Source organism: Panthera leo, chromosome A1 (genome assembly GCF_018350215.1).
Source record: "Panthera leo isolate Ple1 chromosome A1, P.leo_Ple1_pat1.1, whole genome shotgun sequence".
Lineage (NCBI taxonomy): Eukaryota > Metazoa > Chordata > Mammalia > Carnivora > Felidae > Panthera > Panthera leo.
Genome location: NC_056679.1, coordinates 238767255 through 238791910, shown reverse-complemented (window position 1 = coordinate 238791910; position 24656 = coordinate 238767255). Strand labels below are relative to the sequence as shown.

The 24656-nt window shown below is 51.9% G+C and overlaps 4 protein-coding genes and 1 pseudogene across 6 annotated transcripts in view; 4 read left to right on the top strand and 1 right to left on the bottom strand.

Moving 5' to 3' along the window:
- The window catches only part of PLEKHG4B (pleckstrin homology and RhoGEF domain containing G4B), an 86764-nt gene extending 85093 nt beyond the window's left edge, over positions 1-1671 (top strand). The window contains exon 22 of the mRNA XM_042954130.1: positions 720-1671. Coding sequence (XP_042810064.1) covers positions 720-725 — 6 coding nt within the window. The 3' untranslated portion in view covers positions 726-1671. The remainder of the gene's footprint in view (positions 1-719) is intronic.
- Positions 1672-2166: 495 nt separating this feature from the next.
- Positions 2167-6332, top strand: LRRC14B (leucine rich repeat containing 14B). The gene is made up of 2 exons (XM_042908576.1): positions 2167-3056; positions 5690-6332. The coding sequence occupies exons 1-2, from the start codon at positions 2167-2169 to the stop codon at positions 6330-6332; spliced, it is 1533 nt and encodes a 510-aa protein (XP_042764510.1).
- A 6171-nt stretch (positions 6333-12503) lies between these two features.
- On the bottom strand, positions 12504-23907 carry CCDC127 (coiled-coil domain containing 127). Of its 2 annotated transcripts, none has more exons than XM_042954122.1 (3): positions 23804-23907; positions 21918-22048; positions 12504-13772 (listed from the first exon to the last, which is right to left on the bottom strand). In XM_042954122.1, the coding sequence occupies exons 2-3, from the start codon at positions 22036-22038 to the stop codon at positions 13111-13113; spliced, it is 783 nt and encodes a 260-aa protein (XP_042810056.1). In that variant the 5' UTR covers positions 22039-22048; positions 23804-23907; the 3' UTR covers positions 12504-13110. The 2 variants fall into 2 exon arrangements, with proteins under 2 accessions (XP_042810056.1, XP_042810048.1); XM_042954114.1 differs by having other exon boundaries at positions 23737-23904.
- On the top strand, positions 15728-16646 carry LOC122227987 (annotated as a pseudogene).
- A 40-nt stretch (positions 23908-23947) lies between the features above and the next one.
- SDHA (succinate dehydrogenase complex flavoprotein subunit A) overlaps positions 23948-24656 on the top strand; it is a 29684-nt gene continuing 28975 nt past the window's right edge. For both annotated transcript variants that reach the window (XM_042954101.1, XM_042954092.1), the window contains exon 1: positions 23948-24065. In XM_042954101.1, the coding sequence (XP_042810035.1) occupies positions 24003-24065 (63 nt within the window). In that variant the 5' untranslated portion in view covers positions 23948-24002. The remainder of the gene's footprint in view (positions 24066-24656) is intronic.

Sequence of the window (24656 nt, the reverse complement as noted above, 5' to 3'; positions counted from 1 at the left end):
GTTCCTGGACCAACCTCCCTGGGACCTCACTGCCTGTACCCCTGGGAACCACATGTCAAAGAGGGTGGCGTGGGGCTATTTCTGAGAGCTCAGGCATTCCTCCAAGAGGAAAGGGCCCGCAGACCCAGGCCCAGGGGCCTGGCCACAGAAGCTGATGGGGACCACTCCCACTTGCCCCAACCCCCGGACACCCCTTTGGAGTAGCTGCTGGGGAACCTGGCACCCTGCCCTTCTGAGAACTGGGTACCTCCCCAACACCCACTCATATAGCCCGTGCCCTGAGCCTTGCCCTGACCTCGCCAGTGCTGGCCCCAAGTGCTTCTTCTTTTTTTTTTTTTTTTTTAATGTTTACTTATTTATTTTTTGAGAGAGAGAAAGCACAATCGGGAGAGGCAGAGAGAAGGGGAGAGAGAGAATCCCAAGCAGGCTCCACACTGTCAGCACAGAGCCTGATGTGGGGCTCGAACTCACGAACCATGAGATCACGCCCTGAGCCGGAACCAAGAGTCAGTGGCTTAACCGACCAAGCCCCCCAGGGGCCCCTCAAGTGCTTCTTAAAAATGGATGTGTGTCCATGAGTCTGAGAGCACCTTGCAGGGTACGAGGCCTCGCGCAGCACCTCCCAGAAGGACTCTGTGCTGTCCACGCCTCAGGCACCAAGCAGCTGGACTGGGGGGAGGCCTGTGGGGTACGAGTAACCACCCTCATTCTTTCCACAGCTGTGAGGTATTTGGACGAGACTCAGCCCAGGGAGAATCCCCGTCAGAGGGAGCAGAGGACCCTCGGCCCAGACCTGTGCCTGAGGTCTGGGAATGAGGCGTTCATGCTGGGAGCTCCTGATGCACCCCTACCGCAGCTGCTGGCCACCCCACCCTCAGCACGCCATGGGCCCTGCCTGCCTCGCCATCACCTGGCCTCCCTCCACTCCTTCTGGGGCTCCTCAACCCCAGTCCACAGGCTCAGAGGGCTAGCCGGCCCAGATCTCCACACCCGCACTGCTCTGAACTCCCCTGTGCTCCGAGGGCTGTGCCAAGGTTGGGGTGGAAACACACGGACCCCTGGTTCCGTTGGGGAGGTCCAGGCAGGCTTGGGGTGTCTCAGAGCAAGGTGGGCCCTCTGCAACCCTGTTTCCTGCAGTTCCAGGCCACACAGGCCCAGGGGCGACAGTCCCCTGGAGTAGCCCTCAGTGAGATGTGTCCCAGACACAGAGGGTGCCTCTGAGTATAATTGGAATGTTGGTTCTCTTTCCTTTTTAGCAAGGCATGTGTAGACAGTGGGGCTGCCGGTCACCACCTGTGGGCCTGGGCCCCAGGTTGGGGGGAGGGCACAGCAGCTAGGCCTGAGGTCTGGGGTGTAGAGAGCGCCCCAAGAGGACCACCCCTCTCCAAATGGAGCAGAATAATAATAAGCAGGGAAAGCCTAGGTAGACAGAAGACTTCAGTGAGTTTCCTGCTGCAGGTGTCTTCCCCACGAGACCCCCATTCTCCAGGCGGCAGCACCACCAGACCAGCCACCTGGAACAGGGGCGGGTGGACAGGCAGGGTCCGCACCAGAGGGACTTTGCGACTTTGCGTTTCCCAGCTGCTTTGAGCTGTTTCCATTGTTACTTTGTTTCAGTGCTGACTTGTTCCGAACTCCAGGAACATAAATAAATGGGACCTGTTTTTCTAAGACACGGTCACGCTGCTCTTACTTGGTTCTGTTGTGCCCAGGGACGTCACCAGCATGCGTCATCCAGGGAGCCTGGCTCCCGTGACTCTGCGGGGACATGCGCAGCGGGACCTTTGTCTGGGGTCTCCCCGGTCCACGCCCAGGGCCACGTTGCCCGCTGCAGCTCCCAAGCACGGGCCCCCCTGTGGTGGGCACGGGCGGCAGTCTTCAGGGGCCCGGTGCTACTTCGCCAAGCACTTGGGCAGCTCTGCTTTCACCAGCTGAGCGCTCCAAGGACAGGCTGGCCACTGGCAGACGCCTCCAGGGCCAGAGGCAAATAAGCACCCACGACCAAAATAGCTGTCAGATGACCAGAGGGCCCGCTCGCCACCTTTGGCCCAAAGGCGAGCTGCTCGCAGCAGCTGCAGCTAAAAATAAGCCAGAAGGGCACCCATCTTTGGGAGAATCGCAACGGGAGAGCACCGTCCTGCCTTCGGGCCGCCACAGGCAGGCACAATGAGGTCGCTACGCTTCATTTCTGCTGAGGCCCTGGTGTCGCACCCCCAGGTGGCCAAGCAGAGCCTGGATGGCGTGGCCCACAATCTCTACCCACTCCTGTTCAAAGCCAGCTACTTGCTGGAGCAGGCAGAGGTGATCCGCACCCTGCTGGAGCGCTGGCCGCTGGAGGAGTTCTGGCTGAGCGCGCTGCTCGGGCCGCGCTCGGAACCCCCGGAGGACTTGCGGGACCGCGCCTGCCGGGCCTGCCTGGAGGCCTGTGTGCAGGGCCTCGCGGACCACGTGCTCCGGGCCGGCGGCCCGAGGCGGCTGCGGGTGGCAGACCTCACAGGCATCCGAGACGTGCAGGTGCAGCAGTGCCCCTGTGGCAGGGCGCTGGGCAGGTGGGGCCGCACGGAGCTGCTGGCCAGGACCTGCTGCCGGCTGCAGGCAGAGCCCCTAGTGGCCCAGCGCCCCATCCAGGTCTTTGCTGACCTCTTTGTCACAGAGGGCAACTTCAAGGTGGTGGTGCAGGCCCTGGGGCCATCAGGCCCTGCCCCACTGCGTGTGCGCTGCCTTTCTTTCCGCGCTGACAGCCTGGGCCCCAGCCAGCTGCTGCACGTGCTGCGTCTGGCCGGGCCGGGTGAGCTGCGCAGGCTCGAGGTGGTGCACAATGTGCGGCTGCATGCGGGACACGTGCAGCAGCTGCTGGCCCAGGCGGGCTTCCCCCAGCTGGCCTCGCTCACCCTGCCTGCCAAGGCCTTCGATGCGCCCCCCACCAGCACCCCAACCCCCGACGGCGAGGACCCCCTCCTCACCTCCATCGCCTGGGAGCTCAGCCAGATGACCCAGCTCACAGAGCTGAGCGTGGCCTTCTCCACCCTGACAGGGAAGATTCGGAAACTGCTTGGGTGAGTCTGGGGTGACAGGACGGAGGGCAGGCCGGGTTAGTGGTGTCTCTGTTCACAGCTACTCAGCGTGGGTCTGGGTGACACAGGGCCCTCTCAGCGGCCAGGCGGAAGATGCACAAGAGACCTGCAGATGGGACCTGGCAGTTTACAAGGGCACAAGTTTCCCGGCTCCCTCCATCTTTACTCTGTGAGGGCCCAGAGCGGCAGGAGGGCACAGACAGAGGCGTGTGACCCAGGGGGGTTAGGCTGTGTGTAGCCTGGCAACACAGGGAACTCAAGGAGGACTGGTTTTGGTTAGTGGGCAGAAGAGAAAATTAGCCAAACAAGCAACGTACAAGTGACTATGTTATACTGTATTAATTATCTGTCTCATAACAAATTACCCCCACACTGGCCTATGGTGGGCCACAAGCTCCATCAGAGCCCAGCACAACTTGGGTCTACTTTTGTGGTCTCCTCTGAAGGGCTTGGTGGGCCGGGGGGGTTAGGCCATCCACTTCCAAGTTCAGTGTGAGGCTGTTGGCAGGTGGCCTCTGCACCTCGGCTGCTGGGAGTCCTCACGACAGAGAGGCTGATCTGAGAACCAGAGGTCACCCAGCTAGAAGCTCTTGAGACCGATGTGTCCACACTTCTGCATACTTTGCTGGTTTGGAGCTAGTCCGTGGGTCCATCCACGTGAGGGGAGGACACCACACAAGGGCGGGAGCACCAGGAAGGTCAGGGTTCCACCTGGTTGGTGACTGGCCATGAACATAGAAAATTAAACTTCTTTCTTGAGCCAGTGGGGGTGAAGATGTGGCTTCTAGTTTAGGGAGTCCTTGGCTTACAGATGTTTCTCTTCTATACAAAGGAACCCCAGAAGCTGCTGGCCAAGGGCTGCACTCACCTTTCCTTCTCTTTCCTAACCCTCCTCCTCCACCCTGCCTACCCCAGACCCCCCCCCATCCCTGGTCTTCTGTCCCAGGTCTTCCAGAGAGAGAAAAATGAGGGCTCCCTTCCTCCTTTCCGCCTGTCCCCAGTCTCCTGACATAAGAAAGGGTGGTTCTGAGCTCATGTATGAATAAACTCTGGCATATATATGGTGGCTGTCTCTTTGAGACCCTCAGGACAGTCCTGCATTTCTGGCCTAGGTCCTCAGCCTGGATGTGCCTTTGCTACTGGGGGAAATTGGTTCCACAAGCCAGATGACCCATCACCGGCCCAGCAGGGCCATCTTGCTAGCTCAGCCCCTGACAGGCTTTCCCGTCTCCCACCACACTCTGACCCTCCACTGGTAGAGTACGTGCTCCCATGTGTGTTTCAGTCTGGCTGATTGTCAACAGCCTGGTGAGGCCCCAGGGAGGTCCCAGCATGACGTGTGTCAGGCTAAACAAGTGTGAGACTGGGGGCGGGGGGGCGGGGTTGTTGGTGGTGGTGGTAGTCGGGGAAGGCTCACTCCCTGGCGTGACTTTGAGCAGAGACCCAGAGCATCGAATAGGCAGACTGTGCAGTGGCCTGGACAGAGGCGCAAAGGGCCCAAGCTGGTAATATGGAGGGATCAGGCATCCGCAGGGAGAAGGTTGGGGTTGGTAGGCAGGACCGTGTGAGAGAGGGGAGTAGGGGAGGGGAGGAAAGGAAGAGAGAAAGTCCTTGGAGGTTCTGAGCAGGAAGAAGATGTGATCACGTTCGTATTCACAAGGGCTTCTCGGGCTTCTTTGGCCCACACGATAGACCTGGATGGAGGGGCCAGGAAAAGGACAAGCATGGTGGGCTCTCAGCACCCAGGAAGTACAGGTGCAGGGGCAGGGGGCAGGAGGGGTGGCAGAGAACAGGACCCCATATACTCTCCTGCACTGAGTGCTCAGCCTGATGGCACCAGACCCAGGCCCAGCATCACCCGGGCAGGGTGGGCTGAGAATGTGCATTCTTCACAAGTCCCAGGGTGCAAGGGCCCTTCCTGACTTTGAGAACTGCCCACCAGAGCAGGGTTTACCCCAGCTGTGCATTTGCTGATGCCAGGCCACCTACCCCACCTACATTAGAACACGGGAGGGTCTTTAGGTCCCAGCAAGGCTAGGGCTGGACTAGATGGCTCCATGGCCCTTCCCCACCTTAAAGTTGTGAGGGCTTCCTCTCTTTGTTCATAGTGAAGCTAGCTGTTTTGTGCCAGCTCACGTGCACCTCACTGCCCCACGGCAAGTACATGAGCAGACACAGTGAGGGGTTGACAAAACAGATTTAACATTTTAGGAACTGATGACAAAGGCCAGACCTGTCTTGGGCTAAGTTAATTCTTCTCTACACTTGGTCACACCACTGGTTCAAGACTCAGCTCTGCCATCACAGCCCCAAACTGTCCACCGACAGCAGGCAAATGAATTACCCTAGTTCTAACAACACTTTATTTATGGACACTGAAAACTGAATTTCATATTATTTTCACATGTCACAGAGTATCTTTCTTCTTTCGATTTGTTCCAATGTTTACAGATGTAAAAACCATTTTAGTCTTAGGCTGAATAAAACAAGGCAGGAGTGGATTCAGCCTTTGGGCCATGGTCTGCTGACCCATGAGATAGAATTCACCTTTATTCCTCCCAGAGCTCCTTGCGGGGATCTCCTTTCACCTGTGCTCTTTTCCGCCCTGCCCCTAGCCCCCTGAGGACACCGCTGAGGGTCCTGGACCTGGCCAACTGCTCCCTGAACCACGCGGACATGGCCTTCTTGGCAGACTGTGCCCACAGCATGTGTCTGGAGGTGCTGGACCTCAGTGGGCACAGCCTGTTCAGCCTGTTCCCCTCAACCTTCTTCAGGCTGCTGGGCCGGGCCGCCCAGACACTGAGGATTCTCACCCTGGAGGAGTGCAGCATCGAAGACAGCCACATGAGCATGCTGATATTGGCCCTGAGCCCTTGCCACGAGCTCTGTGAGCTTCGCTTCCTGGGGAACCCACTGTCGGCCCGGGCCCTGAGGCGCCTCTTCACAGCTCTCTGTGAGCTGCCCAAGCTTCGGTGCGTAGAGTTCCCAGTGCCCAAGGACTGCTACCCTGAGGGCACCGCCTACCCCCAGGATGAGCTGGCCATGTCCAAATTTGACCAGCAGAAATACAATGTGATTGCTGAGGACCTCCGGGCTGTGCTGCTTAGGGCTGGCCGGGGGGACATCCAAGTCTGCACGCCCCTCTTTGGAAGTTTTGACCCAGATATCCAAGAAACAAGCAATGAACTTGGAGCTTTCTTGCTGCAAGCTTTCAAAACTGCTCTAGAAAACTTTTCTAGAGCGTTGGAACAAATGTAGTAGGCCCTTGAGCAGGCCAAAGGGGGCCTTGTAGTTCAGCTGCACGACACCCCGGGCATCCTGAGTCAGCAGGCTTGGGCATCCGCTCCCCGGCCACCACGATTTGAAGCATCTCTTAGTGAAACTCGTGTGTGACATCCATTAAGCACTAGACGAGTGGAAACTCTGGCTCCAGGAAAGGTGACTCAAGGCCACTTTGGTGTCAGAGCTCCACGGGGACCCACGAGCTGTCCGCCACCGTGGTAGTGGTGAACAGTGGAGCAGTGCTGGGCAGGATGGGAGCAAGGAGAGGGAGCCCAGACATCAGGCCAGGGCCAGGAAGACACCAGAACCTGTCACAGAACAGGTTGTCTGTACCACATCTGGGTGGTTTGAGTGATTGAGTCCTGATGCATAAATGCTTAATTACAATGTCGGGGCTAGGTTTCTGTTAAGATCTGACTCATACGAAGGGCTGAGTGTTAGGATGATTACATACTAATAAAACAGCAGGGTGACTTATTCGGACGTGGCTTTAATTTCAACGCAATTTGTATTTTTTTAAGTATCTAAGAATATGAAAATGAAACGTTTTCTCAAGACAGAGGCTAGGGCTTGATGGGGCCACACCTCCTCACACCATAACCACCAAGTTCTCAATGGGGGTTTGAATGACTGTGTGAGCAGGCTCTGTCTTGTGTCCAACAGCAGGTCCCTCCTCCCCGCCGGTGAGTCCCTGTCCAGGTATGTCCCATGCCTTTCTCTCCACAACCAAGTGGGGCTCCCAAGTGACAGCTGTCTCAGGATTCTGCTTACTGAGGAAGGCAATAAGGTTCCTCCCGGGTCTTTCAGGAAAGGAGGACATCCAACAAGGGGGCAGGAGGGAAGAGGTGACGTCTAACTCCCCTTGCCCCTCAGATCTGCTTTCTGAGCCACCACCCTCACTGCACTGCTCACCCTCGGCCATCTCCACAGGTCCATCCTGCTGGCAAAGTCTCTGAACCCTATTTCAGGCGCATGGAGTTTGTTATTTTAAGAAGGTCTCGAAAAGAGGGTAGTCACAGAGCAAAATTTTGCAGTGATTTCATTCTAACTCTAAAGAGTGAATAAATTGAAACTGTTTGTCTGTGGCTGGCAGGATAGGACCCAGCATGTACATGGGCAGCTGTGGTGGAGATGGGCCCAGGGATGCTGTGGTGACTGAAGCAGGAGGTAGGCATGCAGGCATCTACTGGTGGTGAATGTTCCTGACGGCTCCCGCTCCTGGTGCCCCTGAAGAACGAACGTATAAAAGCCAAAGAGGATGGTGGGGGTGGGAGGCACATTTAGAGCAACTCTGAAGCATGTGAAGCAGCCAAGCAGGACCTATGCCTCCTGTGCCATCGTGGTGCCTGTCGTTTACTTGTTCCTGTGGACCTGCTGGGCCCCAACCCTGAAAGTGCCATTTCTGGCCACGATGGGTTTTTGCCTCACCTGCCCAGCCTGGGAATCAGAGGCTCTGACGATGCCCATGTGATGTCGGTCACAGGAATCCTGCCAAGGCCCAGGCACATCCCTGTGCTTTTCATGCTGGGGAGGGCACGGCTCCAACCCAAAGGCAAACTGTGGGGACAAGAAAACTCATCACGCAGGTGGAGAGCGGGGCAGAGGGCCGGGGGTCAAGAGGTTGCGAAGGTACCACATGGCAGCTTGACTGTCTCTCCTCCTGGTGAAGCTTAGGGGCCTATCACTGCCCAAATCTACCCGGTCTTCCTAGGGGCCAGACACCTGAATTAAGCAGGAACAGTGTGAGGACCATGATGGACACTGGGAAACGTCTTTCCAGGACATCAGGGACATGGTCTTTGCTCCCCCCAAGTCCTTTGTGGTGGGTTAACCATTGCACATCCTCCAGGAAGTCAACGCTGCTTCCTGTTGCCTATCCTGGCAAAGAGGGGATGCAGATTCAGGGGCTTCCACTTGGTCCTTCCTACCCTGCTTTTGTTCCAGATGTTTCTTTCCAGTTATACACTCCAGACGAGGAGAGATCGACTGATCCAAGGAACCCTCTGTGCGGGGGACGTGGCCAGAAGACCTGGAGACGTGAGCCTGTGGCTCTTAGTATCACTGACGCTGTCTCTTTCCATCTCATTTTGTGGCTTGAGCAACACCCTGATCAGTTGCCACCCACTAGACCCTATGATTCCATCTCTATCATTGGCCACCGCGGCAGCTCCCTATGGGTGAAGGCTGTCTTCTGGGTCTTGATGCCCATCACAGTGATTCCACCCACCTGCCCCTGCCAGTCCTGAATGCCATCAGCCTGGGGCCCAAACCCACCCACAACATCACCGCCACCAGTGGGCCTCACTTACAACAGCAGCCCTGGCCTGTGGGCAGCAGGCACTGCCGAGCTACTCAGTGGTGCCAGAGCCCTTTTCTCAGCACCTCAGTGGAGGCAGCAGCATCTGCCCTCATGTGATAAACCCTCTCAACACCCCCTCCACGCTTCCATGAGCCTCTGTGCTTCTGGCTCCGGGCAGCCTGGCGCTCATCCCCCACTGGCCGCAGGTTGCCCACAAGCGGCCAGTGCCCTTGCAAGGACATTATACGCAGGGATACAGGGGAGTCCCCCACGGTGGGGTGCCCTGCCCCACCCTTAAGACGCACCCCCCCCCCCGCCCCGCCATGAAGCCCAGGTCCTCTTAGGTGCAACCATTTCCCCCTGGAGCAGGGACTTGGCCAGTGGCGGGGGCAGGGGGTCTGCGGGAGGGGCTCAGACGCGATGCTTCCCTGCAGTCTGCACCCTGACAAGACCCTGACTTGCCAGGGAGTCTGCAGAAGGTGGATTTCCCTCAGAGCTGCCGCAGAGGCAGTCGATGGTTGGCACACGAAGCCTCGTTTTCTTGTCAAGACTTCCTCTGACGTTAACAAAGGCCACACACCTTGACTTCCCTGCACCCTCTCCATTCGAATGCCGTAGGAGCATAGAACCCCCCCCAGTTCCCAAACTGCCACGCACGGGAATAGAACAGGTAATACGCAAGCTCAGGAGGCCCCGGAAGAGAAAGACCGAAGCAAACATGCACACGCGAAGCAGAGAAGCCACTGAGCCAAGGCTGCTGACAGGTGTTGCCGTTTCTGGCTCCTCTCTGAGGGACTGGCCTGCACTGTCCACTCCTGCCCTGAGGGTTCTGTGTCATGTCCTCGAGTAAGCCACCCCCTTGTTACTGTCTCACGAAGCTTGGATTGATCTCTGTTACTTGCAGCCAGAGTCCTAATCCGGAGAGAAAGGGAGCAGCTGTTTTTGTCACTGCTGGAAGAGAGGAGCACCTTGTGTCGGTGAGCAACAGCCCACTTAGGCGGGGCCGGGCACATCCGGAGGCCCGGCTCTGGCTGCGCACAGCCCTCCCGGCAAGCTCTGTGACATCTCTCTGGCCTCTCCAGCTCCGGCTGAGCTGGGTGGGGTCCCCTGCTCCCTCACAAGATAGCCTAGTGAGCACACGCCGTGGCCGAGTCTTTACCAGTGCCCGCGTGTCTACTTCAGATCGGCTTTCCTGAAGTGACACTAAAACGGAGGAACTAATGACAAACTTTTCCTCCCTCTCCTTAAAGAGATGATCTTGGTAAACTGTTCGGCCATCAGACCTTTGAACAATCCCACACAGAAATACTCCATTACGTAGTTTATTTATTTATTTATTTATTTATTTTAACGTTTATCTATTTTTGAGACAGAGAGAGACAGAGCATGAACAGGGGAGGAGCAGAGAGAGAGGGAGACACAGAATCCGAAACAGGCTCCAGGCTCTGAGCCGTCAGCACAGAGCCTGACGCGGGGCTCGAACCCACAGACCTTGAGATCATGACCTGAGCCGAAGTCGGACGCTTAACCGACCAAGCCACCCAGGCGCCCCTCCATTACGTAGTTTAATTAAATATAACTTCTCTTTTCAAAAACACACAGGTTCTTGGGTGAAGACTTCCCTGTCATAACTACGCATCGTTGGTGCGTTTGCAGAATTACTTTGTCATCATGAAATCAACAACTTCCTCTGCCAGCCCGTATACACGTTATAGACAGACACAACTGTAAACACACAAAGAAATACGTGGAAGAATTCTGATCTGTCTCTTTGAACTTTAACAAGGGGGGGAAGGCATGTTTAACATAAATTGAGTGGGATTAATCTATAGCACTGTTTCATTTTGGGGACATTCAGGTCAAACCCTGTGCCTTCCAACTTTATTCCAAAGTGAAGCACACTGAAGTAGGCACTTCCACAGGAAGCAGAGGCTGAACACAGCCCCGCCCCTGCCCCGTCCAAGCCCTTCCTGTGGAAATCACTGCAACCCCACCCCCAATAACCTGGTGTCCCCAAATCAATTAAAATCACAGGCTGTGAAATGACCCCTCTTCTTGACTGCCACAGAGACAGGCTCCCTCCAGGGACAGGAGCGTCAGTCTGAGAACTTCCGGAAAGCAGCCGGGACAAATGATGATGTTTGACTCTCAAGTCCCCACAAATCTTGCACACGTATCAAACAGCTCCTGGCTCCGATCCTTTTCCTGTTTTAAACCCTTTTCTTTCAGTAATGTTCTACTGTAGCCTCTTAGTCCACACATATTTTGCTGTATCTGTGAAGTCATCACATAGGCACGACATGGTGTAAACATTTCGAGCCTAATAAAAAATCAGCGTGAAAAAGGGATGGCATCAGACTAACCCTCAATGAAACTTGCTAATGGAAGGCAGCTGTGCCACAAGATGCAAACGTGGCCTAACATAACTTTCTGTAGAAAGTTTGTCTTTCTGATTTTGCAGTATCAAGCCAGTGTCTAAACTGCCTTGAATTATCTGAACATAGTTATCGAGCTATCGGAGGCTAGGCTGAGAGCACATTGGATATTAGAAAATAGGATGAGGGTTAATAATTCACCTTGAAAGTTACCTGCCGAATGGCTGGCTGAACTTTCCTCATTTTAAAGAAAAAACCAAGGGGAAAGAATTAAGTGGTTTATGCAAGGACACCTGAAAAATCAGAGTAAGACTGAATGTACACCACTCCAGGCAAGGATATAATGCACCGGCAAATACAAATAACCAGAGTTTTTTAGTTCAGGTTTACCTGAATAAGTTATTTCTGTTTGGATCGAGGAGTGGCAATGGAGCAGAAAGGTGACATTAGGAGTCGCTGGAGAAGAGAAGCAGGCAACTGTCCTGCGCAGAGCACAGCAGCTAAGAGCAGAGCCTGGGGCGGAGGACCCCGGCTACTCGGGGGGACTTACTGCAGCTCTGAGCCACTTTCTCATGTCTGAAATGCTCCCAGTGATTCAAAACCACACGCAAGCATAAATGACGCAGATCCAGAGTGCCGCTAAGTACTCGGCAAAACTTGGTCCCTAGCCCGAATCCAGCTCGTGATATTCCCCTATTAAACGTTTTTTGTCAGCCTGCATTTGTAAAAGTTTGTCTCCCTACCACAGACAGGCGGGAAGGCTGGGTGGAAACAGGGTTCAAAAGCAGACCTCAATCTAGCTGCTCCTGGGCCTCTCACAACCAAGCAACTGGGTGTAAGCTACCGGCAGTTCCGGGGCCACACTGCCCGGGCAGCCTCTCCTGACCCTAGCGCAGCTGCCTCGCCTGTACGGGAGGCCACAGGTCTTCCAAAGGACTGCTGCAAGGCTGGTCCCTGGCTGGCACAGGGAACCTGGATCTGGGGAGGGTCCCCCTGCCACGACCAGTAAGAGCAGCCCAGTGTCTAAACTGTGCAGTTTGAGGTAACACTGACTTCCCTTCTGCGAGTCTGCAGTCTGGGACTCCGGGCAGAGGGCACCCACATGACCAGCCCTCAACACAGACCCTGGGCTGTCTCTGGGGTCCCAGGTTGGTGACAGTTCATAGTCCTTGCCGGTGTGGGGGACAGGGGAGCACGCCCATGACCCCCCTGGGAGATGACTCTGGAAGCTGCATAAGCTCCTCACTTGGTCCCATGTGCCTTTCCTGCTGCTGCATTTGCTACACACCCTTCCCATGTACTGCTAAGATCAGGGGTGGGATTATGGGGCGATGTGTGAAAGGCTGATTCACATTAGCTTTGTGAAAAATGGACCACGAGTGCCTACCTTTTTTTAGTTTGTGGCGAAACGGGAGATAATCTATGCAAAAACATTTTATAAAGAGTGAAGAATTACACACGTAAGTGGCATTGTTGCTTTTATATGGCAAGTGTTTTTATTAGATGTCATTGCAAATACATAGCATGTGCTAACTGAACATGGACACAAGCCAGATGCAAAACACATACCAAGGTTATCAACTGAATACAGGAAACACTTTCTTTCCCTTTGGTGGGAGAGACCCTCACAATAGCATGAATCCTCAATAATATTACTATTTTCTGTCATCATCATTAGGCAGTTCTGTTACCTGACAACTTTTATTTATAATTCTAGGAAAGAGAAAATTGGAGGAGAAAACAGAATTTATTTACGGAGTGATAAAAACAGACAGAACACTACTGAGAATCAGTACTGTACTTGACTTTCTTAAAAACAATCTTACCCTATAGCACAGATAATGAGGTTACACTGTTCAGCCTAATAAAATATTACAGCTTAAAAAAAATCCTCCTGAGAAACTGCATCTTTAAGAGCTGAAAAGCATCAAGGAAGCGGGACCCTGTGTCCCGCTCAGAGGGTGGTGGGAGTGGAAGAACACTCGGTGGACAGTGCTACACGCGCACGTAGCAGAAGGAAACCAGAAAATGATACCCCGAAATGCCGCAGCGCGGTGAAGAGGCACGCCTCACTCCTGCCCTACTTCTCTAGTATGGCTTTCTCGACCGCCTTGTACTTCTTCAGTTCAACAATCAGTTCCCAGTATTTGAGATACAACCACATGAGTCTCCCATTCTGGCGTCTGTTGGTATTCCAGACATCGCCACAGTATGTGTCGTGCTTAAATATGTCGGTCAAGCCGGCTGCCATGTGCAGCTCGGCGGCAACTGGGTCAGCGGATGCCCGGACCAGTAACCTCTTCTCTATTTCCAGCCGCCTGCTGCGAGGGAGGAGCAGGCTGCAGTAGATGCTCTGTCTTTCCGTAAGAGCATCTTCAAACTCTCTCAGCACAAGCCTGGCCCTCCTCTGCCAGTCTTCTTCCTTTTCCAGGAAGCTCAGGTATGTGCTTCTCAAGGGCTGCAGCTGTCTCTTTTCTTGCATGACCTGAGCCCGCTCCTGTTCCAGAAGCTTCTTTTCTTCTACCAACTTGCGCCCCTGAGAGATAAGGGCTTCTCGGTAACTAGTTGTTCTGTTTTGTTCTTTTTCAAGTTCCAAAGACAAGTGAGCAACCGCACGCCGGTTTTCTGAGATCACGGCGTGGTACTTCGCTTCAAGATCCCGCTGGAAAGCAGCCGTTCTCTGACGGTACGCTTCTCTCTCTTTTTCTATTTCTTTCTGGGACTCCCTAGACCAAATCCAACCTGACAGCAATAAATTAGAAGAGACATTTAATGAAAAGTCAGAGTTGAAGTTCTAGAAGCTTTATTTTTAAAAAGCATGGAAACAAAAAAGCATAAAGCAGCTAAGAACAACATTTCAATAAAATCTTAAGCCCTGAGAGATACAGATGACATTTGGTATGAAACCACATAGCAAGCAAAGTCCACATCTTAAAATCAGACAGGGGTTCCCAAAAGGCAAGTGTGACAAGGCTGCTGACAGTTCCCTTTTCAGCCTCATCTCCTACAGCAAAGAAAATCTACCACTGCTTTCTTTTGCTCTCAAACCCACCGCCACTGCCCACTCTGACTACAGTGCATATGCTACTGGCAAGGTTTAAAAGTTCGGAGCGCCTGCGTGGCTCTGTCAGTTAAGTGTCCGACTCTTGATCTCAGCTCAGGTCATGATCTCGTGGTTTGTGAGTTCGAGCCCCGTGTCAGGCTCTGCACTGACAGCACGGAGCCTGCTTGGGACTCTCCGTCTCCCTCTCTCTCTAACCCTACCCCACGCGCGTGCACACACTCTCTCTCTCTCAAGATAAATAAACAAACTTATAAATAAATAAATAAATAAATAAATAAATAAATAAATAAATAAAAGTCAATATAGCTATGCTTCATGTATTGTTGGCTGGTGATTACAGAACTGAGTAATTTCAAAGTGCACTCAGCCTTGCCTGGTCATCACTAGCAAGCAGCTGAAGTCCAAGACGCTTGCTTGTATTCTGACGAGGGGTGCATAAAAATAAGGTGGAGTAAGAGGTTCAACCTCAAGAGAGGCCTGGCCCCCTTTCCCCAGCAGGGAAACTCGAACGTCACAAACATGGGGCAGACCGAGGGGCAGCCAGGCCTCTGCCCTCTGCTGTGTGGACAAATTTCAGCCCCGGGGAGGTTCTCTGGGGGTTTCCATCCCCCAGCACTCAAGCTGGTGTCCTCGCCATTTGGTTCTCCTTCTCCCAGGTCCCTTGGGAATCTTCACTGGTCTATGACGCCTGCGGCCACCCCAATTCTATAAGCATAGAAACAAATGTATTCCTTCCTCAACTAAAAACAGCCTCTAGTCCTATTTCACTTGGTAACTGACACTTGAAAGCACATCTTTATGTCTTCCTTTGGCCCAAGTTCACAGGCAGGGGAAGTGACCAGTAGAGCAACAGTTACAATACCATTTGATCAGCACAGAGAGGTATGTGTGAACAGGGGAGGAAAGGACTATTTCAGCGTGGAGTGCAGTCAGGGAGGGCACAAGTCTGGAAGAATGAGGAGCAGCTGGTAGGAAAGGTCCCTGTAGGTAGAACAAACAGGGGCAGGAGCGGGCACCACGTGTTCTGAGCCGACTGCTTCCAGGAGCCGACAGGCCTGGGCTGCAGGGATTACGTCAAGGAGGAGCTGGAGCAGACTCTGGACGTCAGCAGGTGCTGAACAGAAGTCCTCACAGACGCTCATAAGAAGTAGACAGTTGGGGGTGCAAGAGAGAGCAGAGGGTCAAGGAGGGAACCAGAGTCAGGGAGCCACTCCTGCCTTAATCCAGGTATGATCTAATAAAAGTACCACGACTGAAACACAGAACAAGTGGCGACTGATACAGAACACACAGAACTGAACATCAGGCCACGCGGTGCAGGCTGATGACTGGGAAGTTTGGGGTAGGTGGCACTGAATCACGAAGGCCTCCATGAGGAGATGGGACAGGGATAGGACACATATAGGTCAGATTACCAGGGAGGTGTGCAGAGGAAAGTGTGGAGGCAGAATGGAAGTCTGAGAAATTTTTTGTTTAATGTTTTTGTTTTTAAATATTTATTTAGAGAGAGTGAGTGAGCAGGAAAGGTGCAGAGAGAGGGGGAAAGAGAGAATCCCAAGCTGGCTCCATGCTGTAAGCCAGAGCCCAATATGGGGCTCAAACCCCCAAACCGTGAGATCATTACCTGAACTGAAACCAGAGTTGGGTGGTTAACCAACAGAGCCACCCAGGCGCCCTGGAAGTCCGAGAAACCTTCAGTCTGGGTCTGATCTTGGAGAACTCTGCCTTAGGACTCTGGCTAGACAAAACTGTTTGCAGTCCCAGTTTCAGAAGGCAGAGAAGAAAGTTGGGGATCCTGCTTAAAGATATAGAAGTACTCTTTCCTATTCTTCCTCCTGAGTATTGCCAGAAACCCGGGAACTCCCCTGAACACCACCCGCTGCTCCCCTTGGACGCCAGTGTGATTAAAAGTGAACTAAATGTGACTCTCACCATTTGGCTGCTACGCATGGAAAGGAAATAGGAAGCATCGTTGGGAAGAAAGGGGAGTTGGTTAAGAGGATCCATGAGGAGAGTGGCGTATGAACATCAGATCAACACCTGGGAGGAGAATTGTCCAGACAGAATCATTACTCCACCCGCCCCACCAATGTCATCTGTAAGGCCTTTGCTATGATCGTTGACATGCTGGAAGAAGATATTAACAGCTCCATGACCAACAGCATAGTGGCCAGTAGGCCCCCAGTTACCCTGAGGCTGGTGGTGCCAGCTACCCAGTGTGGCTCCCTGACTGGAAAAGGCAGATATAAGACAGACACCCTGGGGGCCCCAGGTCCAGGCGGCGAGGGGCATGCTGCCCAAAACCACCGAGCGTGCCATTACCATCACTGGTGTGCTGCAGCCTGTCACCAAGTGTGTCAAGCAGATGTGTCTGGTGATGCTGGAGACACTCTCCCCGTCTGTCCAAGGCAGAGTCATCACTACTCTGTACCAGCCCATGCCAGCCGGCTCTCCAGTCATCTGTGTGGACAGCTAAGATCGGTGCAGCGAGTCTGTGGGCTACCCCCATGCCACCCATGACCTGGAGGGACCACCTCTAGGTGCATACTCAATTCAAGGACAACATGCCATTTCTCCGCTTGATCTGGCCAAGCCAAACCAGGTGGCAAGACGATAGTCTCACTTTGCCATGATGCACGGCGCGACTGGATTTGCCAGAATTCACTCCAGCTCTCCAGAGGTGAAAGGCTATTGGGCAAGTTTGGATGCATCTATTCAAACTGCCCATGAACTCACCATTCCAGATAATTGGCTGCATAATCAGGTGCCAAGGCGCCAGCATTAATGAGATCTGCCAGATGCCCGGGGCCCAGATCAAAATTGCCAATCCAGTGGAAGGCTCTTCTGCTAAGCAGATTACTATCACTGGTTCTGCTGCCAGTTATTAGTCTGGCCCACTATCTAATCAATGCCAGGCTTTCCTCTGAGAAGAGCATGGGGTGCAGCTAGAACAGTGTAGGTTCACTCGTAACCCCTTTCTGCTGTTTTCCCGTGATCCAACTATGTAACGTCTGGTCAGTGATTCTAGGTTTCAAATAATTTGTAAGTCTTTAGTTTCTACACAACTTTATCATCCGCTAAGAATTTATTTATTATTATTTTTTGAATGTTTATTCATTTTTGAGGGAGAGAGAAAGAGAGGGAGAAGAGTGGGGGAGGGGCAGAGAGCAAGGGAGACACAGAATCCAAAGCAGGCTCCAGGCTCTGAGCTGTCAGCACAGAGCCTGACATGAGGCCCGAACCCATGAACCACTAAATCATGACCTGAGCTGAATTTGGACTCCCGACTGAGCCACCCAGGCTCTATCATGTGCTAAGAATTTATATATCACATTCTCTGTTCAACTGTTAGCGCTGGGATCAAGATTTAGTTTTATATGCTTTTCTCTCTTTTTAGTTTTATTTTGGGTTTTTGGCTCATGAATTTCATTTGTTGATAAGAAATGTTAAGAGTGAAATATTAATAAATTTCAGTTTAGTTCTGTAAAAAAAAAAAGAAAAGAAAAGAAAAAGAAACCGTGGCCATCGTACATACAACAAACATAAGAAGACTCTTGAAGGTAGAGAACCGCAGGCAGCCTGGCCAGGGACCTTGGCACCCAAGGAACACCGTGATGGGGAGTCCCCCGGGGTTTCATTTGCCTCACACATCCCAGACTTGGAGGTGAAATGGCAACGGTGAAGACGTCCTTTTATTTTTTTTTTTTTATTTTTTTTTTTTTTTAATTTTTTTTTTCAACGTTTTTTATTATTTATTCTTGGGACAGAGAGAGACAGAGCATGAACGGGGGAGGGGCAGAGAGAGAGGGAGACACAGAATCGGAAACAGGCTCCAGGCTCTGAGCCATCAGCCCAGAGCCTGACGCGGGGCTCGAACTCACAGACCGCGAGATCGTGACCTGGCTGAAGTCGGACGCTTAACCAACTGCGCCACCCAGGCGCCCCTGAAGACGTCCTTTTAAAAAGCCCCAGCAAAAGTCTGCTCTCCCTGGCCAAAGGACTAGGAAGGTGGCCTAGCAAGACAGAGAGCTTGGACAATAACCACTCTACTCCCACCAAACAGCACAGTCGCTGTGGCTCCATCCCCACCTCACTGGCTGGAGTGGAGGCTGACGGGCACCCCTCCCACTCAGGGGGATGGTGTCAGAGGCGCCATGTCCCCAGAGAATGGGGAGTAACAAGACCCTCCCACCTCTCCCAGCCAGGGAGCATTGGTGGAGACCTGGGGGAGCTGTACCTCCTGCCCAGTGATAATGAGGGGATCGATCCTTCCTTCTGCATCTGTGGACCAGTGGCCGAGTGGAGAGCCCGGACTTGCATCCATAGCGGAGAGCGAGGCGGCAGCACCACCCTTCCCCTGCCAGAGGCCTGTCCAAGAAGCCTGCCACGAAATGTCCAAATAAAGCGTCAGGCTCCTAACAGCCAAAATGCACAGGTTTCAGTTGAAAATCGCTTTTCAGGGGTGCCTGGGTGGCTCAGTCTGTTCAGCGTCTGACTCTTGAGTTCACCTCAGGTCATGATATCATGGTTTGTGAGACTGAGCCCCAGGTCAGGCTCTGTGTTGTAAGTGCAGAGCCTACTTGGCATTCTCTCTCCCTCCTCCACTCACGCTCTCTCAAAATAAATAAATAAACGTTAAAAAAAAAAAAAAAAAAAAAGAATAGCATCCTCTTCCCCACTGAGCAGTTTAAAAACAAAAAAAAAAAATCACTCTCCATACCCCAAATCGGAAATATCTCAAATTGAATTTAAAAAGAGTATTGGTAGATTCCAATACCGAGATGACAGAGACGTTAGGATTACCTGACAAAGAGTTTAAAGCAGGCATGATAATATACAGCCTAAGCAAAGAAATAGAAGATAAAAAAAAAAAAAAAAATGAAAAATTTAAAACTGAAAAACACAATAAATGAAATAAAAAAACACAGGAAAAAAAGTGTGGAGAAGGGAGAACCCCGACAAATGGCTAAAATAATAAAATGCAGATGAACACAGACATAAAACACTAACAAATGTAATTCTACAATGTGTGAGAAGGATTACATGGCATGACCAAGTGGAGATTATTCCTAAAATGTAAGACGGCTTCAATATTCAAAAACCCATCAGTGTAATCCGACATGAGTAGTCTAACGAAGAAAATCACATGATCCTATCAATTGCTACAGAAAAACATTTGACAAAACTGAACACCCATTCATGATAAAAACACAGAAAGAAACAGAAAAACAGAGAGGACCTTCCTCGCCTTGAAAAGGAACACCTGTGAAGACCCACAGCTAACATTGCACTTAACGGTACAGACTGAACGCTCTTCCTCTAAGATAGGAACTTCTCAAGGGAGGCCTGTAAACGTTAGCCAGTGCAAGAAAAAAGAGGAAAAGGAAATAAAAGACAAACAGATTGGAAAGGAAGAAAGAAAACATTAAATCTCATACCTTATACTCATAAAAAAAAATTAACTCAAAATGGATCGTGGATTTACGTGCAAAACGTTAAGACTAAACTATCAAGAAACAAGAATCTTCAGGATCTACGGATAGGTGAAGAGCTCTCAGGAGGAAAAGCATGACCCATGAAAGAAAAAGTGACACACTGGAGGCCATCAAAATTAAAACTTTTGCTCTGTGAAAGCCTCCGTTAAAAGAACGAAAAGACAAGTTACAGAGTGGAAGAAGATACTGGCAAACCAGATACCTCGCAAAGTATGAGAATCTAGAATATAGTAAAAACTCTCAAAACTCAACACGAAAAGACAACACAACTAAAAAATCACTGTACGACTGGAACAGACACTTCATGGAAAAGGCAACGTTATCAGCCATTAGGGAAATGCAAATTAAAGCTAAAATGGGCGTAAAATAAAAACAACAGTGACCTCCCCAAACGCTGTTGAGGATGCCAAGAAACTGGATCACTCACACACTGCTGCTGAGGATGCAAAATGGTACAGCCACTTGGGAAAACATTTTGGCATTTTTTTTTTATTAAAAAAGTTTTTTAATGTTTACTTATTTTTGAGAGAGACAGAGAGAGAGAGAATGCAAGTGGGGGAGGGGTAGAGAGAGAGGGACACAGAATCCAAAGCAGGCTGCAGGCTCTGAGTTGTCCACACAGAGCCCAATGCAGGGCTCGAACCCACAAACCGCGAGATCATGACCTGGGCTGAAGTTGGACACCCAACCGAATGAGCCAGACACGCGCCCCCATTTTGGCATTTTTCTAAAAAAACTAACCGTTGATTCTCAGGGAGGCTGACAAGAGCAAATGCTTTTTATGATTCAGTGTTCTGCACAGTGCCAGCTTCTAGGTCAGAGCCTGGGCAGACCCAAACCCAGCCCTAAGGGTGTTGCCACTTAGAAGCCTGCCATCTTGCAAAGCACTCCTAACTCTCAGGAACGCTACCTGTTGCCTGTGGCTAGGGTGAGTGAATTGGAAGGCTTAACCTTACACTGACTAACTACGATTAATTAGTTTTGAGGCTGGGACAGGCCCTGGAGGGACTCTCATGTTCCCTTTGTTTTCCAGACTCGTTAACTTTTATAGTTTTTCATAACAACTTTTACTTTTGAGGTTCTTGCCTTCTCGGACTTTTGAAATGTTGCTTTTTGTCCCTGACAAGGTTCATGGAATACTGTGCCTTTTCTTCTTGGTTGTCTTGTTTAGGTAACATGACATGAGAAAACTTTTAACTTGGCATTCTTATAAAGATTCTCCAGTAACATATTATTACATAGTTTAGAAATTATAATGCCAAATATGGGTCTTAATTAGCCTCCTGGCACAGTCAACATTACAGGTGATAAGTGAACAACTGATAAATGCTACTCTCCTCACCCTTCACTTCCTCTATGGTAAGCCCTTCGACCTGAGAAATCCAGGCACATAAAAAGACACTCCGTAAAAAGTACCACTGCTAATAGAGGGCAGCTTGGACTTTTCTTCCATTCAATTATTCAGTTTCTCATATTCTCTTCTAATTAAAAAAATTTTTTAAAATATTTATTTATTTTTGGCAGACAGAGAAACAGAGTGCAAGCAGGGGAGGGGCAGAGAGAGAGGGAGACACAGAATCTGAAGCAGGCTCCAGGCTCTGAGCTGTCAGCACAGAGCCGGATGCAGGGCTCGAACTCACGAGTCGTGAGATCATGACCTGAGCCGAAGTCGGATGCTTAACCAACTGAGCCACCCAGGTGCCCCTCAGTTTCTCATATTCTTAACTGCCAACCCAGAACTGTGGGATATGACAAAATATAAAATCAATTCCTGAACATCGGGAAATGTATCGCTGTAGTGGAAAATAAAAGCTAAGGGCTGGAATACTTATAACTGGCAACTGGTCATTTCCCCAAAGTGGTACAAAGTCAGTTCAAACTAGAAAGAATGTGGCCAAGGCTGAGCAGAGGCTGAATGGATAGTCTCCCAAAGGCTGATTTTCTAAAGACAACCAAAAAGGTTTTCTTTTATGCCTGTTTTATTTATTCTTCCCTGTCAGTCCTTATGAGGGCAACTGAAGCAAGAGAGCCCCCTTCAGAGCAGTGAAGTCTGAAACGGGAGCTAACAGTTACTAAAACTCACCCCACACACAATGCTTCTGAATATCCTGTTTTATTTAGCCTTCACAACGCATCGAGGTAATTATGATTAGCTAGCTTCAACGGATAGGGAAACCAAGGCTCAGGGGGTTGAGTAATTTGCTCAAGACTCACTGTATGGATAACACTAGAATGTACACTGGCATCTGTCCGTGCCCAAAGGCCAAAGTCTTTGGGCTCCACACTTTCAGTCCCCAAAATGCAAATGTTAGGAAAACCATGACTTACGAAAAGCAGCCAATCCCAGCATTGGAACCAACAAGGCATAATTCCATCTGCTTCCATCACCCCCATCAGCCCTGGAATTAGGCCGGATATTCCAATTTGGAGGGTCATTTAAATTATTCATGGAGATATACCTTGAAGTGAATAATAAAATCATTAATCACATGAAAGGAATAAAATACATCTGGCACAATCGTGTCATCCTCTTGGCTCAATTCTACCTACGAGCCAGCCACATAGCACTGAGTCTTACAGGATTAAAAGAAGAAAACAACAAGGCCTCAGACAATAGCAACTCCCCATGATACAGTGGGGGCAAAGACACGTCCCAAACAAGTGAAGTAGAAAGAGAAAGAGATAAGGTCTCTAACACGAACAAGCTTTAGAGTATGGCTGTATACAAAGACTATCAGTAGGAAGGTGTGAAACCACTGGCTGCTTCAGCAAATGAATGACATTGACAGGTCCAGTCGGCGGTGTGTTGGGGAAATGGGAACAGGCTAGGAAGGCTCTCCTGCCTCCCCACAAACACCACACTTAGAGCTCATGCTGTGTCTCAGTAACTAGCCTGGGGTCTAATGTTAGTATGAAATGTACCAATTTACTAAGTATCCACAGGAGGTTGGGCATTTTCACAAAATAGAGCAATGAGACTTTCAGCTTATCTCTATGTGATGGCCACAAATAATACACACTGATTACAAAAGAAATAAAGCAAACACAGGAAAAAAGGACTCTAATTCAATTTCGAAAGATTTTAATGGGGTTTTCAATAAATACTTAACATCTAAAGATAAAGAATTCTAACTGGCAATAAAGAAATGCCAAAAAAATTATGTTAAGGAGTTTGTGGTACTATACAACAAAAAACTAGTTATCTGAAAGTACTAAACTGCAAAACTCTCAAAGTAGGGCTGGGAAGGACAGTGTTCATTTCCTTCAAGCCAGTAAAGTCCACTTGGTGGGGGGGGGGGGGGGGCGCACAGGGCCTGAGGAAACATACAATCCTAATAAAAGCAGCCGAATCCTAAATAAAGACAAAGGGTTATACACAATTGTATTCTTTATGGTCTTATTTAGTACTAGCAAAGACTTGGAAACAACCTAAATGCCAATAAAATGGGAATGGATCATTGTAAACTTACTCAGTAAAATAATCCGAAATTATATTGCACAAAATTGTGCACGAAAAAGATGCTAATAATACAAAACGAAAAGCAGGATAACGACTAAACGACTAAAACTATTGATTTCCCATGCCACCTCCTTCCACAAAAGATTTCAGGTAACTTACATAAACACACACGAAAATTAAAAACACTTCCTAAATCTGAGGCGAAATCAGGCGACTTGGCGAAGACACTTAAACCTCGGGAGCTGCCCTCTCCACCGCTGGAGCCCCCCGCCCCGAGTCGACCGCGTCCGGGAACACTATCTCCGGAATCCCTGAACACAGCCTGGCGCCCTGCCTTACTCCGACCCCAGCGCCACCCCCGCCCTCCTGACCTGCCCCCCGGAACCCCTGATCCGCAACCTACCCCAGGCCACCCTCCGGAGCTACCTCCGGAACACCCGACACCCCTGATCCCCAACCTACTCCCGGCCCCCCTGACCTCCCCTCAGGCCCGCGACCTAATCCTGGAACCTCAACCTACCCCAGGAACCCCGAACTCCCCTCAGGCCCCCGGCCTACCCCCGACCTACCCCCGGAATCCCAGACTTCCTCTCAGGCCCCCGGCCTACCCCCGGAACCCCCGATCTCCCCTCAGGCCCCCGGCCTACCCCCGGAACCGCAACCTACTCCCGGAACCCCCGACCTCACCCAGCCTCTCCCAAATGCAGCCCAGGCCCTGGTCCCGCTTCGATCACGGACAGGTCCTCCGACCTACCCCCGGGCGGGGAGCGCCGGGCCCCGGGTCCGTTTAGCGCCACTGTCTGATCCTGTGCGCAGGCGCGAAACCCCCTCAGGCCCCGGGGTCGCGGCGTGGTGCGCAGGCGCGGTGTCCCCTTGTCCGGGCCTGGGCGCTACTAGGTGCGCAGGCGCAGTCTGGCGCGGGGGTTGGTGGGACAGCACCGTGTAAGGCAGACATGTCGGGGGTCCGGGTGGTGTCGCGGCTGCTGGGCGCCCGGCGCCTGGCACTGACTAGGGCGGTGAGTCGGCGCCGTGGGGCGGGCAGGGCGCGGGGAGCCGAGGAGGGGCAGGACTTCCCACGGGGCGGAGCGGACGCCGAGTCCCCCCGGCGCCGGACCGGGACGAGGTCGCGAGGGTCTTGGGGAGGATGCGGTGAGGAGGCCGCCCGAAGGAGTGGGGCCGACCCGGAGGGCCGCGGGACTCCTTCTGAAGCCAGCGAGTCGCGTCCCGGTGAAGGTCATGACCCCGCTTGCCGTCCCCGGGGACCCTTCCCCAGAGTACTAAGGTCGCCCCCGCCCCAGCCTTCGGCGCGTGGGGAGGCGTGTTTGCCCGAGGTCACCCTGACAGGTGGCGGCCCGTGGGTGCCCCGGGCCTCTGAATCCAAAAGCGCCCTTAGATCTCCGGCGGAGGCGGGCCGGCAACCGCAGGCGCGCGCTGGCCGGGCGCTGTGCCGATCGCCCTGGGGACGGTCCGTCGGGTGCCAGCAGCCCCGAGGACCCGGCCGGGCTCGGCCCTCCCGCCCCAGGCAGGGTAGGTGGGAGGCACGTCTGACACCGGCGCTGGCGCTTGCCTGGCAACTGTTTGCAAAACCGCGCGTCTTCGGGGAAAGC